The 16620-nt window shown below is 38.9% G+C and overlaps 1 protein-coding gene across 5 annotated transcripts in view; it reads right to left on the minus strand.

The window, feature by feature from the left end:
• GCFC2 (GC-rich sequence DNA-binding factor 2) overlaps positions 1–8792 on the minus strand; it is a 51424-nt gene extending 42632 nt beyond the window's left edge. For 4 of the 5 annotated variants that reach the window (XM_017947673.3, XM_021925007.2, XM_021925006.2 and 1 more), the window contains exons 1-2: positions 8015–8792; positions 3707–3835 (exon numbers count right to left, since the gene is read on the minus strand). In XM_017947673.3, coding sequence (XP_017803162.2) covers positions 3707–3835; positions 8015–8309 — 424 coding nt within the window. In that variant the 5' untranslated portion in view covers positions 8310–8792. The remainder of the gene's footprint in view (positions 1–3706; positions 3836–8014) is intronic. The other variant, XM_003908868.5, reaches the window with a different exon arrangement.
• Between the last annotated feature and the right edge of the window lie 7828 nt (positions 8793–16620).

The raw sequence follows: 16620 nt of genomic DNA on the forward strand, positions 1-16620 counted from the left end.
TTCTCACATTTAAGAAAAAGAAAAAAAGCACCATTTTCCTAAATTATTTGCTATTTTGATATATGAATGTGACTTTAATAAATGGCTCAAAGTCTGTATCAGCAAAGGAAGAAAACTTAATAGAGATTAAATATAATTTAGAAAAATCAACCAAATCTAGAAGTATCAGAAAATATACAGAAACCACTTCATTTTGTCTTTTAACTCTCTTACTCATCAGGTACTGCTCACTTTGTTGAGGGGTGGCTATTTCTCATTTCTGGAAGCTCTGAGACTGTCAGCACAGGGATGTGGAGGGGGCTGAGTGTGGTGTTCCCCAATCAGTGAGAGCTACAGAAGTTAGAAGGATCAATGACAGACCAGTCTGACTTATCAAGTAAGAGAGATACTACACTACGATGTCCTCCTTCCCTCCTACCCACACTTACAAGAAATCAGAAACATACTATAAACAGTAACAGAGCAAAGCCAAATTAGCCTCTGTGGTTCTATAGTGAGCCGCACGTGAATAAACATGAGACATTAAGAAGTGTAAAGAAAATAATCAGGTTCATTTACCAGGTGAAAAATTTTAAATGACAACAACTCTTAAGAGAGCCTTATTTTTTTCTTCATATTGTACAGCATAAACATCATTAGCATAAACTCTTCCAATTTAAAACAAGTTTCTTCATGCATGATCTAAGGTGAAATTTATCTTCATTCAGGAAAAAATGGTTTCTTAAGAACAATACTACAGTAAAGAAATGGCAAGAGAAATTTTCACCATTTTAAGCATTTCAAACTACTAAAAAGATGCCAAGCTACTGAGGCTCAAGTGAAATTTTCTAAACTTTCCCAAAAGTTGACCCAAATTCTTTGAGAAATAAACAGAAAAATGTCATGTACTTGGAGATGCGCAAAAGCTCCAATGTTAGATACAAACAAACAAAAAGAGATATATCACAGACCAATATGCTTGACATCAGCCCTAGGGAAAATTAAAAGTCCTTGAGTAAATCATGAAGCAATAAAGTAATCACTAGAAGTCAATAAATATTCATCAAAAACAAGTAATATAAAATCAGGTTATTTGCTTTTTTATAGATTAGTATTTACTTATAGACTACTGTCAGGGACATGATGAAGGTCAGGTGTCTCTTCCTCTTCCCAAAGCATTTAAGATTCAAAACCATCACAGCAGGTTATAGTAGCAATTCTCAACCCTGACTACACATCACAGTCACCTGAGAAGCTTGACATACCCAGGCCTCTATACCAGCAATTAAGATGTTGATCTGAGGCAGAGCTGAGCAAAGTATGTTTTTATAGCTCCCTAGAGGATTTTAATGTGCAGGCAGGGTTAAGATAAGACAGTTAGGTTCAAATACTCAAGTGTATGAATATAGACACAGAAATTCTTATTTTGGAAGTGATTTTCCTGCAGATGACTTGGTAGGGTTTAATTAGTAAGTCACAAGCAATGGGACACAGTAGTAAGATATTAGTGCTACATAAAGGTAACCGCTCAAGTGAAAATAAAGAAGTAAAAGTTCGAGGAAGAGAAGAGTATTGCATCTGTCCTGTTTCTGCATATTCAATACCTAGTTCAAGGGTTCTCACACAGCAGATGCTGAGCAGACAAGGGATGAATCAATAATGTTAGCATATTGTTCAATAATAAACACATCATGTTTTTACAAATTTATAACTTATGAATAATTCTTCACATACATCATCCTATCTGATATACAATCATCTAGGGCTGAGAGGTAAATTATCATCTTCTATTAATAACAAGCAGCCTCTGCTAGAGGGACTATTTCAAGGCAGATATTCCTTCCAAACACAAATAAATGCTTTTCTTCCACATGCCAGCCCTTAAAAGGAACACATTCCTCCATCTTTTCTTCTCCAGCCAGTAAGTCCTTTGAACTTTCAGGTGTTCCTCACAGGACAAGTTTTCAATTTTTAATCAGTGGGGGAGGGGCAATTCACCGTGCTGAACTGTTCTGCACTCCTGTAAGACATTTATCAATCCTTGCCTGTAGGGTACTACGTGCCAGCAACAACTCAACCACTGTAATCATTTAAATAATCCCATACATTTTCAAACACTGCCCTCTCTCCTTAGGTGGGGGCAGTGCTGCCAACACTTCACAACCACTGCCTTATGCTGTTTAATCCACCATCTTCTTTTGTTTGTTTTTGAGATGGAGTCTTGCTCTGTCGCCTAGGCTGGAGTGCACTGGCGTGATCTCTGCTCACTGCAACCTCTGCCTCCTAGGTTTAAGCAATTCTTTTGCCTCAGCCCCTTGAATTACAGGTGTGTGCCACGATGCCCGGCTAATTTTTATATTTTTAGTAGAGACAGGGTTTCGCCATTTTGGCCAGGCTGGTCTCGAACTCCCGACCTCACGTGATCCAGCCGCCTAGGCCTCCCAAAGTGCTGGGATTACAGATGTGAGCCATCACACCTGGTCTAATCCACCATCTTTTATAGTAGCATTGTTTGGTACAGTAGCCACTAGCCCCATGTGACTATTCAAATACAACTAAAAATTCAATTTCTCAGTCTCACTATAGCCACATTTCAAGAGCTCAATAGCCACTTGTGACCAGTGGCTACCATATGGACAGTGAAGACAGAAAATTTATCCAAACCACAGAAAATTCTACTGAATAGCACTGTATCTAGAATCTAGACAAGGCTTTAACCGTTTACTAGATTTCAGTTCTTCATATTAGCTTAATCACTTAGTATTTCTGTACCTTGAGTACATGGAGAAAAAAAATTACAAGGTTACAGAGCTACTGGTTGTTGTTATTTAATAGACTAATAAAGAAGCACTTATTACTATATTACAAGCGTTATAAAATATATTTTAATAATTTTATTTCACTAAAATGTGTTTCCTTTACAAAGCTATGTATTTTATTTTATTTTCTCAGAAGGGATCTTAGGCTTCTCTAGACTGAAAAAGGACTCCACAGCATAAAACAAGTTATAAACCTCTGTAAGATGCCAGATAAATATTTTTCACTCTGTGGGCCATAGGGTCTTTGACGAAACTTCTCAACTTTGCTACTGCAGTGCAAAAGCACACACAAATAATGAGTAGCTGAAAGACTGTGATTGTGTTTTACTAAAACCTTGTTTACAAAAATAGGTAGTGGGCCAGATTTGCCACCCCTGAACTAGACTGATCTAAGACACAAAAACATTCATGTCACCTGTATCAAATTTTCAGTGGTTCCCTAAGCCCTATATCATCTGACTCCAACTTGTCCTTCCTGTTTTCTTCTTTTCCTTAAATTCCCAAATACTTTCAGCCAAACAGAGCTATTTTTAGCTTCCTGCACATATCACATACCTTCCCTAGAGTTTCAGATATGCCACATCCTATACCTGAAACATCCTCCCTGAGAAATTCTTACCATCCTTTAGGTATCAGTATCAATCACCCAGCATAGCACAGTGGTTAAGAAGAATACAGGCTCTAGAACAGACTAGGTTTGAATCCTAGCCCTGCTACTTATAAGCTGTCTGACCTGTGCATGTTAAAATGTAATAAAAATGAGCAGTCAATTTTGGCACTCTGACAATCATCCTTAATGACCTACTTGCCCCATACGTCACCAGAGTTTTTAATATGTTATTAATAACTATATCAAAAGCACTATATTAAAAATAAAATTCTTAACCAAAATCATACAAATTACTAACCTGTTGATGAAAGTTCTTTTTCTCCAAGAGAGCTAGAGCTGTCAGAAGACAAACCCTGATCATCCTTACTTTCTGAGGAGTGATGTATTTCATCCTCTTCATCTGTGGACATATCAAGGACTCTGGATTCTAACAGGACATTAAAAAAATATAACAAAAAAGAGTCAAAATAATGTAATTAATAATTGAAATTCTGAACAACACATGGCATATGTATAATATGGTGTTTTAATCCTACTCCACATATTAAAGTAGACATATTGTTCTTCCTCCAACTTTGTCTTTCTTAAGCAACTGAATGATCTACTAAGTGTACAAAGACCCTATTTGTATTAACTAGGCATCTAATAATATATTTCCAAAAGGATGCAATGAGAAGAGGGAAGGAGGCATTAGAGAAAAAAAAGAGACAAAACTGAAGTAGTATTTAGAAAAGTAATGATTGTGAGTAAGTAGAAAAGAAAAATATTTAATGTATACTATGTACTAGGCACATTGAAACCTGTTTTACATGACTTATTTAATACTTGTAATTCTATAAAGTAAATACTATTTCTGATGAGTTCACTAAGGATTGGGAGGATAGAGAACACCAACTCAGGAAATGGAGAAGCAGGGCTTTCAATCTAATCCCATCCAACTTCAGAATTTAGGCTCTCTTTATAGTATGCCATATTTCAGTGGCTGGTGGCAAGAAATACTGTAAGGAGCACTTTGGTCAAAACTAAACCATGGCCGGGCGCGGTGGCTCAAGCCTGTAATCCCAGCACTTTGGGAGGCCGAGGCGGGCGGATCATGAGGTCAGGAGATCGAGACCATCCTGGCTAACACGGTGAAACCCCGTCTCTACGAAAAATACAAGAAAATTAGCCAGGCGAAGTGGCATGCGCCTGTAGTCCTAGCTACTCAGGAGGCTGAGGCAGGAGAATGCTGTGAACCCGGCGGGGCGGAGCTTGCAGTGAGCTGAGATCGCGCCACTGCACTCCAGCCTAGGGCACAGAGCAAGACTCCGTCTCAAAAAAAAAAAAAAAAAAAAACTAAACCATGGGTCTATCTTTTCAATGCATGATTTGGAAAGTCAAATAGTCTGTTAAATTCAATTAATCTGTTAAACAAAGATAACACCAAGATAAAACCCACAGGGGTGTTGTGAAAATTAAATGAACAAAATAAAAGAATTCTTGACATTACTGACAAGAAAGGGTTAATCCACAATAAATTTGCAATCTTTATGAGTAACCTTAAAACATAAGATTACACAGTACTCATTACTTTTAATTTTCTACCTTAGTTAAAAGACCTACATACAGTTCAAAAAAGGCTGGAGTAAAATCAAAACTTAAAACACTTAAAAAAAATAGCTGCAGCTCACAGCTTTCTTAGATATTGCCATTTATGACAACCCATACCTGTTTCCAAAGTGGATTAACACCAAAGCAGTGGGTCTCAAAGCATGGTTTATCAATCCCTGGAGGTCCTTGAGACTCTTTCAGAGTCTATGAAATCAAAACTACTTTCATCACAATAATAACATGTTATTTGTTCTTTTTACCATGTTGACATCTATATAATGAAGTAAAGGCAGTGGTGGGTAAAACTGCTAGATCCTCAGCATGAATGAATCAATTTGTAGTAGCGGTTATGGTATTTTTCACTACCTCACATTGGCAGAAAAAAGCCAGTTGCTCTTAATGAAGTAATTAAAAAATTGTTATTTTATTAAATTTTGACCCTTGAGTACACACGTTTAATTTTCTTTGTGACAAAATCAAAGTATTCATAAGACACTTTTGCTGCATCTTGAAATGCAATGGCTGCCTTAAGGAAAAGCATTTGTGTGACTGAGTTGCAAGCTGAACTAGACATTGTTTTTAAGAAGCACCACCATTTTACCTGAATGACTAACAAACTGGTTATTCAGACATGGCTATCTGACAAACATTTTCTCAAACTTGAGCCCCGTTTTGCCTATCACTTCCAAAATGAGAGATTTCAAGTGAAAATTGAGATTTTGGAAAACGTATATTCTCTACTGTGAACCTAACGGCTTTCCAATGCTTAGACTGATTAATTAGTGGTAATACTAACTGAGTTTTTTTGGTATTGTACAATAAAATGCTCCAACATTTGTAAGACCTGCAAACTCATCTAAAGAATACTTTCCAAATAATGCAAGATGTTACCAATCGTTCATGAGTAAAAGATCCAAAGTATAAAACAGAACAGAGTTTTAATGTAAGAGCACCCCAAATTTAATTTAATCATATGGTTTAAGATTCCATTTGGCAACTTTTTTTTTTTTTTTTTTTTTTTTTGAGAAGAGTCTCACTCTGTCACCCAGGCTAGAGTGCAGTGGCATAATCTCAGCTCACTGCAACCTCAGCCTCCCGGGTTCAAGCGATTCTCCTGCCTCAGCCCCTCGAGTAGCTGGGATTACAGGCACCCACCACCATGCCCAGCTAAATTTGTATTTTTAGTAGAGATGGGGTTTCGCCATGTTGGCCAGGCTGGGCTTGAACTCCTGATCTCTTGATATGCCTGCCTCGGCCTCCCAAAGTGCTGGGCTTACAGATGTGAGCCACTGCGCCTGCCCACAACTAACTTTTAAGAAGGGTTAGTTTATTACTTGTTGAGCTTTGTTATACTAAAGCATAACACTCTCAATGATCTAAAAAGGTTATTAAGTACTCGTCTTAACCATGTATCTGTCAGAGGCTGTATTTTCTTCAAATACTTCAACCAAACCAAAAGAGCACAACAGATTAAAAGCAGAAACAGCTATGAGAATTCAGCTGTCTTCTATTAATATTTTGCCAGACATTAAAGAGATCTGCAAATTGAAAACAATGCTACTCTTCCTTTTTTTGTGCAATATTTTTCACAAAAATCTTACTTATCCTTACATGTATTAGATTTTTTAAGTGAATTAATAAATTTTATTTTTAGTATGGTAAATACTGATAGGTATAACCTACTGAAGCAAAAGCTCTTTGGAATCCTTAATCATTTCTAACAGTCTAAAGGAGGTCCAAATCCCAAAAAGTTTGAGAAACACTATTCTAGAAGGCAAAAGAAAAAGCAACTCCTTACTTCAACGTTCATCTACAAAGTTTTACCAGAAAACAAATATAAAAGGTCATGAAAACTTTAGACAAATAGGTCACAAGAAAGACCAAGAAATCACGAGGATCACAGACCTGGAGGACATTATGTTACCTGAAATAAGACAGGCAGAGAGAGACAAACACCACATGACCTCGCATATGTAATCTAAAAAAGTGGAAATCAGAAGTCACAGAGGCAGAGAGTCCAGCAGTGGTTAGCAGGGACGGGGATTGAGAGTGGTTGGGGAGATACTGGTCAAAGGGCACAACATTTTAATTAGACAAGACGAATTCTATTTTACAACACAGTGACTAAAGTTAACAACAACGCATTGCATACTTGAAAATTACTGAGAGTAGATATTAAGTGTTCTCATCACAAAAAAAGTAAGTACCTAAGGCAATGCAAATGTTAATTAGCTCCATTTAGTCACTGTAGACACATTTCAAACATCATGTTGTATGCCATAAGTATATACAATTTTTACTTCTCAATAAATTAATAAAAATCACTTTAATGAGAATAAAAAATAGTAGGAAGATTTTGGATCTCAAGACTAACCAAAAACCGTATTCCTCATTAAGCTACAATTCAAACTCAGAGCAGCACATTTTATGTAAACCACTTTATGCTGCCTTACGAAAGAACTCAAAGGTACTTCAAAATGACACTATATTTAACACCATTACTGGTACAATCTACAGTGACATGAATCTCTATCATGCTTCTTTGTGTTGTATATATTATTTTTAATAGTTGTTGCAAATAACTGGTGAAAAAAGAAAACAAGCAAAGGGGAATGTTCCAAAACCTAGATTCTTGTATTATTCTGGCTAAATGTTTTCAAGAAAGATAAGTTGGGCAAGTGTCTAAAAGGTACATATAACTTCTGCCTACTTAATAGTATTTGAAATTATTGAATTCTGTTGTGACAATTTAGGTTCTTCATAAACTTTGTGTTAGTTATAACTGGTGGAGTCATCTGATGGTGAAAACGAAGAGCCTCCCAACTGTACAGGATTGTTTTATCTCCCCCAAGGAGTCCAAAAGGTAGATGCAAGCAGCGGGCGAGTGCTCGAGCTGTTTTCTCGCTCACTACCTTCAGGACTTGGACTTAGCACGGCTGATGATCGGCAGCAAGTTACAGAACCCCCGGAGAAAGATCCAGAGACCCCGCGGCCCCTTCCCGCCCTGTGCCGTCACCTCCTTTCTTCCCCGCGTCACCCTGGACACCTGAGCCTTCGTCCGCGCGGGGAGCCGCTTCCTTGGCGCGCCGGGAGCTCGCCCAGACCCGGCCCCGGCCACGAGGGCCCCGAACCCGGTGAGGCCGTCCTGCCACCCGCGCGCGGCCTCCTCCAGAGGGCGGCCCTTCCTCCGCAGAACCTGGGGCCGCAACTTCTCTCGGGACCCCAGGCTCAGCAGGCGACTCCTCGGCGCCATCGCTGTCGCTGGAATCGGCAGCGCGCTGCCGAAAAGTCCTTTTCGGCCTGTGAGCCATGGCCGAGACCGAAGGGCCCGGAGCCCTATGACCCGGTGAACCCCAAGCCTGAGCTTCAGTGCCCGCCCCCAGCGCGCGCTCCCGCCTCTCCTGGTCGCCGAGTGCGCGCGCCCGTCCGCCAGCCTTCTACTACCCGCTTCTCTGTCTGCGCCTGCGTGCTTTGCCTTCTTGGCTGTGGTTGGCCGAATTCTGTTCTGGGGTCTGGGTCTGGAGAGGCAAAGCGTTCCTTTTGCCAGTTTAGGTTGCGTGGACTGACATCTAGAGATTTCCATGGCCTCTCTGGGCTGAGTCCCACGGAGAGCAGAACTCACGTGCTCTCCTTGTGAATTAGGCTTTATGCTCTCCGTCCTGGACTGGAGCCAGATCCGTTGTCTTTTATTTTCCGGAGAAAGAGCCCCCTCCAACCAAGATGTAAAACAAACGAAACCCCAGTAGTGTGAGGCTCGGGGTAGGAGGAGATGCCTCTGAGAGAAAAACAGTAAAGTCTGTACATAAACAATGCATACAGACTAGCAAAAATCAAACGACTACTCTCAGGCAACAGGACTTCACGAGAAGTCCTGGTTAGTCCTGGTTAAATGCTTTCACCCTTAAGGAAAGTATCTAAAAACAAAAAAAGGCTATTGTCTGAGGCAAATTTGTACTATATTCATTAAGCTCTGTCTACAGAAAGGAAGCCTGCACCATAAATTTTGAGTGATTGATCGTTTTGGTAAAACCTATTGTTATTTGGGTGCCTCTGACTGTCTACATCTAGAGCAATTCATCCAGTTCATTTAATTCATGTTGCTGCAGTTGGTTCCGTGCTCAACGACGTTTCTGCCTCTGCTTTAGAGAACAAAGCTTTCCAAGGGCTTCACAGAAGTGGATATTTAAAGGGATTAAATCTCCAGACTCTCAGCTTTGTTAAATGAAAACCTTAAACAAATTAAACAGAGTTTAATTGAACAAATCACACGCCCCCTAAACTAGAATAGGTTCAGAGAGGCTTTAAGCGTAGCCAGCCACCTAGTGGAAGATTTATGGATGGAAAAACAAAAGTGAGGTACAGAAAACAGAACTAAATATGTGTTAGAAGGATTCTGTACTTCTATATCTGAGTCCTCGTGGAGGAACGTTAACCTAACTTAAGTGTGAATTCCAAAATTTTGAGACAGTTCTCAACTAATTTAGAAAGTTTATTTTGCCAAGGTTAATGACACACGCCCGTGACACAGCCTCAGGAAGTCCTGATGACATGTGACCAAGGTAGTTGGGGCACAGCTTCGGTTTATACATTTTAGGGAGACATGAGACATCAATCAATATATGTCAGATGTACGTTGGTTCCGTCCAGAAAGATGGGGACAACTTAAGCAGGGAGGGGGCTTCCAGGTCACAGGAAGGTGAGAGACAAATAATTGCATTATTCTGAATTTCTGATAAGCCTTTCCAAAGAAGACAATCAGAATATGCATCTATCTCAGTGAGCAGAGGGATGACTTTGAATAGATTGAGTGGCAGGTTTTGCCCTGAGCAGTTCCCAGTTTTACTTTTTCCTTTAGCTTAGTAATTTGGGGACCCCCAAATTTTCCTTTCACAATAGGTAGACAAGATTGAAAACCTAAATTAGGTTAACTAGGTCAGTCTTGCCCAATCCCAGCAGCCATACTTAAACCACTGATACACTGCTGAGTGTTCAAACTGTGTTCAAATGAGGCAAACGCCAACTTGTAACCAATCCAGCTGTTTCTGTACCTCACTTTCGATTTCTGTACATAAATTCCACACCCCCCCCCGTTTTTTTTTGTTTTTTGGTCTACAAATTTGTTCTGACCACTAGGCATCCCTGGAGTATCTCTGAATCTGCTGTGATTCTGGAGGCTGCCCAATTCACGAATCTTTCATTGCTCAATTAAACTCCTTTAAATTTAATTCAGCTGAAGTTTATCTTTTAGCAGAAGTCAAGTACAGAAACAGCCAGATTGGTTACAGCTTAGTGTTTGCCTTATTTGAACATGATTTGAACAGTTGGCCAGCTTTGATTTGCTAAAACTCGGTGTTTGGCACAAGAGTAGGTTGCAGTCTATTTACACATCCAGTTAGGTTCTAGTTCACTAGGTAGGGAGAAACCTTTAGGTTGAACTTAAAATATATAAGGAGGTAGCTTTAGGCTAAACTTAACAGCTTCCATATGCATTCTTGCTAAAACTGGTTTGACTGAGAACCGCTGTATTCATGCTGCCTTGACAAATATAGTGTTCTTTTCTTCTTCCAAAGGAGAGGCATAATTCTGTGTCCCTCCTGAATATACTAAAGTACATGCCATGTGTAAAAATCTCTGTAGCATCCAACATTTTGTTGTCTAGATGACAAATAACTAATGTTTTCATTACAATCCTCTTGCAAACCAGGCAGTTTCCAATGTTTTGCTTTCAACAAAATTGGAAGACCAAATCCGATAGTCAGTTGACCATTCAAACTAATTTTTGATGATGAATTAATGTGATTTTTGCATACAATTCAGGAATTCTGAAAAATGACTGATATTGAAAAGACACACTTTTTCGTAGGTAGAGAGTTTTCTCAGCGCTTACATAACATAAAATTAAAATATAACAGCATAATTGACAATAATAACTGTTTTAGCAATAAGTAATATCCATGGATGCAACTAATATGGGAGGAGCTATATTTGTCATTAAGAGATGTATTTTCTTTCTTTCTCTTTCCTTCCTTCCTTCCTTCCTTCCTTCCTTCCTTCCTTCCTTCCTTCCTTTCTCTCTCTCTCTCTCTCCCTCTCTCTCTCTCTCCCTCTCTCTCTCTCTTTTTATGTTTCTTTCTTTTTTGACAGTCTTGCTCTGTTGCCCAGGCTGGAGTGTAGTGGCATGATGTCTGCTCACTGCAACCTCTGCCTCCCAGTTCAAGCGATTCTTCTGTCAGCCTCCCAAGTAGCAGAGATTACAGGCGTGCACCACCACGCCCAACTAATTGTTTGTAGATTTTTTAGTAGATATGGGGTTTCACCATGTTGGCCAGGCTGGTCTTGAACTCCTGGCCTCAAATTATCTGCCCACCTCAGCTTCCCAAACTGCTGGGATTACAGACGTGAGCCACCGCACCCAGCCAAGACATGCATTTTCAACAAATATTATCTTTGCTTAAAAAAAAGTGATGTATTTATATTGCGTTAAGTGTATACGATTGTTGAAACCACCAGTTAAAGGCTACCAGGAGAATACCAAGTCAAACAAAGTTAGGTTTATTTAGCTTGCCCCAGCAGAGGAAAGCACAGACCAAGGAAACCACGGTGTATTGGTAAGAGGGAGTTGAATGGAGTTTCTTCTAAGATTTGGGCTTGTGCTAGATTTTAAGGAGAGCTAAGGGAAGCAGGGCCAGATTTGTATTATATAATGTCAAGAAGTTAGATAGTTTAACAATTAGGTACCTCAGTAATCCTGTTAAAGAAGTAGGAGGAACAGAGGAAGGAAGTGGAGTTTGGATGTCATTAGTATAAAGTAGCAATCACTTCAAAATACTTCTTAGAGCTGCAGTATGGTCTTGACTTCCAGCAGAGCTGACTAATTTCTCATTAATAATTGTAAAGATAACTAAATCCAGAACATACATAATTATACATTACATATACATTTTTATGGAAAAACATAGATTGATTAATGAAGAACTTTCAAGTATAAGCTGATTTCTATAATTTGATCAATGAAAGACTTTCAAGTATAAACTATATTTCAGTAGGTAAAATGTTGTAGGGAATAGAAATATGAATTCAAGGAGAAAAAGCAATGATGCAAATGGTTTGTACATTTATTAAATGAGATACTGAGTATTAAATAGGTTCAATGTTTAGGTTACATTATATACATTTAAATGAGTAATATAATTTTTATAAAAGTAAGTCCCAACATGTACAGTACACCAGAAATTACATTCTTTGCAAATGTCAAAACTTAGAGATGTTCACCTAAAAAAGTGCTGAGATAATAAATTTTTTAAAAATCCCTAAAACAGCATGCATTCACAAAGGTATGAAACCACTATCACAGATGACCATTACCAACTCAATCTTCTTTATACTGACTATGGACGCTCCAGTTGCTCAAAAACATTTCTTGCTTGGGCCGTCTCATAGGAATAGTATTTTAATAATTGGTTGGAGGACTTAGAATATATAAGGAAACAGCTTTAGGCTAAACTTAATTTAGATAGAGTCATAGATAAAATGGGCATTGTAGTATGTTTTTGGGGGTATACTCCACCAATAAGCCAATTTTCTTCCAGAAATTTCTCTTCTATTAGGTTTCTGTAGCTACATTCACCTCCTGGGACATGGCTAACAGGGTCAAAAGAGATATCAGAACCATGGTAGACCAATTAGAGCCTTTCCTCAGGAATGTCTGAGCTGTGAAATACTCTTCAGTGGTGAGCTGGAGTCTGCTCCTGTGGACTCTGGACGGCTGGTTGCAAAATGTTCAGAAATTGTAGGAGCCAGTTAACGCAGTCATTATTAAACATTAAATTGTATAAATTTACTACTTAAAGGATATTATGAATAAAGGTAATAAATCCTCAAAACTCAACACTTCCTTTTGCTACTAACTCTTACTGTTATCTGTGCCATTGAGGTTTATGTCTATTGTATCTGTATGGTAGAAATACTATATAATGTTGAGCTACTGCACACCTGTTACCAACTCCATGTTTAGTGGTGTCATATTTGCAGCTTGAAATCAGTCATAATGGGAGTACTTATACCATATAAATTGGGAGACCTGAGAAGTCTGGGTGTTTCTCCCAGATATCCAGTCATTAAACATTTACCATCATATCACTGACTATATTTCACCAAAGGAATAGAGAAGAAGCAAAGTTTCTCTGATTGATCTTGCCCCAGAATTCTTTTTTCTTGGCTTTTCTTTTTTCTTGGCTTTTTCTTTTTTCTTGACTTTTCTCAATAAACTGAAACTCATTGATGTAAATTTGGGAAATTACATGATACAGTATTATCAGTTAGTCACAATTTATTAATGTCTTATTATAAAGAGAGGCTTCTCTTTTTAAATCCAGGTAAAGTTAGAGAACTACTTGATTTTTTTGTTTTAGAAAATTGGCAAATGGCGTGAAAAGGATATTTCTGGAGAATAGAGATACTCGTGGTATCTGAAAGAACAGCTTCCTATCATGGACCAAGTGCTCCTTGTAGTTAGAACAAACTTTGAAGATTGGGGATGGAGAAGTGGGTTCTATTCGGTCCAGTGCTTTTCAGATGCCATCTTTCCATGCAGAATTCCCAAGTTCTGCCATGGATACTGTTCTATTCTCCTTTAGCAGAGGAGGACATCTTTCCAAATTACACTATACATCTGCAGTTAGTGCTAAACCAAACAGGAGAGTATAATTTTTAGTTTATTTTATTTTATGGACAGAGTCTCGCTCTGCCACCTAGTGCGATGGTGCGAATACAGCTCACTGCGACCTTGACCTACTGGGCTCAGTGATCCTCCGACCTTAGCCTCCTGAGGATCGGGGACTACACGCATGTACCCCCATGCCCAGCTAAGACTAGCATTTTGAAACAGGAGAATGAGGAAGATGATCGTGACTGTAATTGAAGACGAATTCAGTGTTCCATTATGCACTCTTAAGGAAACACATTAATATACTGTACAATTCAATCAGCATTTATTATACACCTACTAGCACGGGCACCATGCTAAGCCCTAGACTAGTGCTCATAAAATCTAATGTTCTTCAAAGCACGTGGAAATAGTTTGGACATATGGATACTGATTGAGCTGCTCTGTGTAGGAATCAAGAGTCTTCATTTCTAGCAAGCTCCCAGGTGAAGGCAAGGATGCTTGTCTGAGGATCACTCTAAATAGCAAGGTCCTAGAGCAGACACTAAGAAGTAGTAATCACCCTCAAGAAGTCTTAAAAAATTGTCCAAATAACTTAATCATTGATGAACTTCATATCAGATTGTAACAGCATGTAAACGTTAGATACCTCAAAATTTAGAAACCTAAACAGCCCCCCAAAAGGAAAACTAAGAATCTATTCACAGTGAGTAAGGTGTAGAAGTTATTCACCATAAGGGGATCTCTGTCTGCACCTCCTCAAAGAGGGTTATCTGCCAGCTTCCAAAATCATTTTAGCTGTTTGTTGCAATTGGAAAGGTGGTCAGCAGGACAGAATTCACTCCCAGTGTTGTTTAAAAGGGAGCAGTTTACTTAAGGACAGTCTAAGTGTGGTGTTCGTGTTCTAGAAGGCCCTTTCCCTTCAAAAGTCACTGACTCACAAACTATGTTAAACCAAAATGTGTAAACGCTAGGCAGAGTTTACTGTTCTCAACCGAGTTCAGAGCCATCTGCTAATGTGGACTCGTTGTTTACTTCACCATTTTAAAAGACACTGCCTCCCCAGACAGAGCCCTTCTTTTACGCATTTTGATATCCTGTACCTAGTGTAGTGTTTAGTGCACAGCTGACATGAACACAATGAACTAAATGGTTGGATGAGGCAATTCTGAAACATTTGTGTTCACTCACGAAAATAAAACTGGAAAACAAGTCACTCTAACTTGTTAAATGCAAACATGTTAAGAGAGAGATAATATATGACGGAGATAGAAAATACTCTGCTATATAAAACAGAAATCAAATATTTGTTCTAAGGGAAAGAAGTGAGAAAAGTGATTTTCTCTGGGTATTGCCTGGGTGGGAGAGGATGAAATAAAGATAACTTGTTTAATAAAGGAGGAGGAATCCTGAGTTCTCTCCTGTGTCCCCAGGGAAAGCAGCGAGATGACTCTGAGGGATAGTTGCCAGATTGAGAAAAAATATAGAATACCTGGTAAAATTTGAATTTCAGATAAAACAGGAATAGCTTTTTAGTATATATACTATATAATATTTGGGATATACCTGCATGGTAGATTTTGGAACTCTAGCCTAGGAAAAAGAGAAGTGTGAAGAATTTCAAAGGGTGGAGAAAAACTTCAGAATCTGAGGTGGAGGGTAGGGGACTGTTGTAGTTCTGGAATCTGAGAGAAATGAGGGTCAGTGAGAAGTTCCCAGTTACAAGGGAGAATGGGATGAAGTGCTTTTAAGATTCAGTGAAGTTTTCTTCCAAGGATTTAGTAAAACTTTGCTCCAAATACAATCTTTTTTTTTTTTTTTGAGACGGAGTCTCGCTCTGTCGCCCAGGCTGGGGTGCAGTGGCACAATCTCAGCTCACTGTCACCTCCGCCTCCTAGGTTCAAACGATTCTCCTGCCTCAGCCTCCTGAGTAGCTTGGGATTACAGGTGACCGCCATCACACCCAGCTAATTTTTGTATTTTCAGTAGAGATGGGGTTTCACCATGTTGGCCAGGATGGTCTCAAACTGCTGACCTCAGGTGATCCGCCTGCCTTGGCCTCCCAAAGTGCTGGGATTATAGGCGTGAGCCATTGCACCCAGCCTCCAAATACAGTCTTAACATTGCTGTTGAGATTGAAGGAGTTGGCAGCTGAGGTCAGATGGTGGATGAGGAAGAACTGGTGACTCCACGATTCTGAGCTGAGGGTGTCAGAGGAGATGGAGTGGATGACAGGAGAGAAGCAGGTTACTGAGCATGCTGGCTTAGGAGTGGGTTTGAGATAGCCCCTTTTCCCAAATGTACCCAAGAAGGTGCAACTTTAAAGGAGAAGATGCTCCGGGAGTTACCTGTGTGCACAGGAAAAGGGCAAAGAGCAAAACTGTATTTCTCCAAACAGCTTTTCCAGATACCCATATTTACCACTGCCTTATATAATTTCTTGTTTTCATGAATACTAGGATTTTCACTACCACCCTTCATCATCAAGCAGGTAGAGATAATGCCGTATCTTTTTATTTGCCCTACACTGTACTTATTTATAATATTAGCTTATTAATTAATTGGCTGATCATTATGAGAGTTTATATTATTCCCGTTTTATGTCGTTTAGAATTGCAGAGGTTAATAATGGGAAAAATTGGCATATAAAACATTTCCAACTTCTGGAAATCAATGTCATATTTATCCAAACAGACTTTTTTCTCCCTAAAGTGAAGTGACATTTTATTTAGCTTGTCTTGCCATTTAATGGTGGATTCTGAGCTCCCTCTAGTGAGAAATGTGCTCCTTATAAAAGGATTGTATCAAATAATCTCATGGAAATTGCCTCCTTGCTTATTATAGAGCTGAGCAATGAATATATTTTCATTTTAAGCCAGGCTCTTTAAAACTTTATTAGAGGATAAAATTTTGGGAAGTCACGTTTATAAGTCATTTTTTAAATTAAAAAATTACTA

Source organism: Papio anubis, chromosome 14 (genome assembly GCF_008728515.1).
Source record: "Papio anubis isolate 15944 chromosome 14, Panubis1.0, whole genome shotgun sequence".
Taxonomy (NCBI): Eukaryota; Metazoa; Chordata; class Mammalia; order Primates; family Cercopithecidae; genus Papio; species Papio anubis.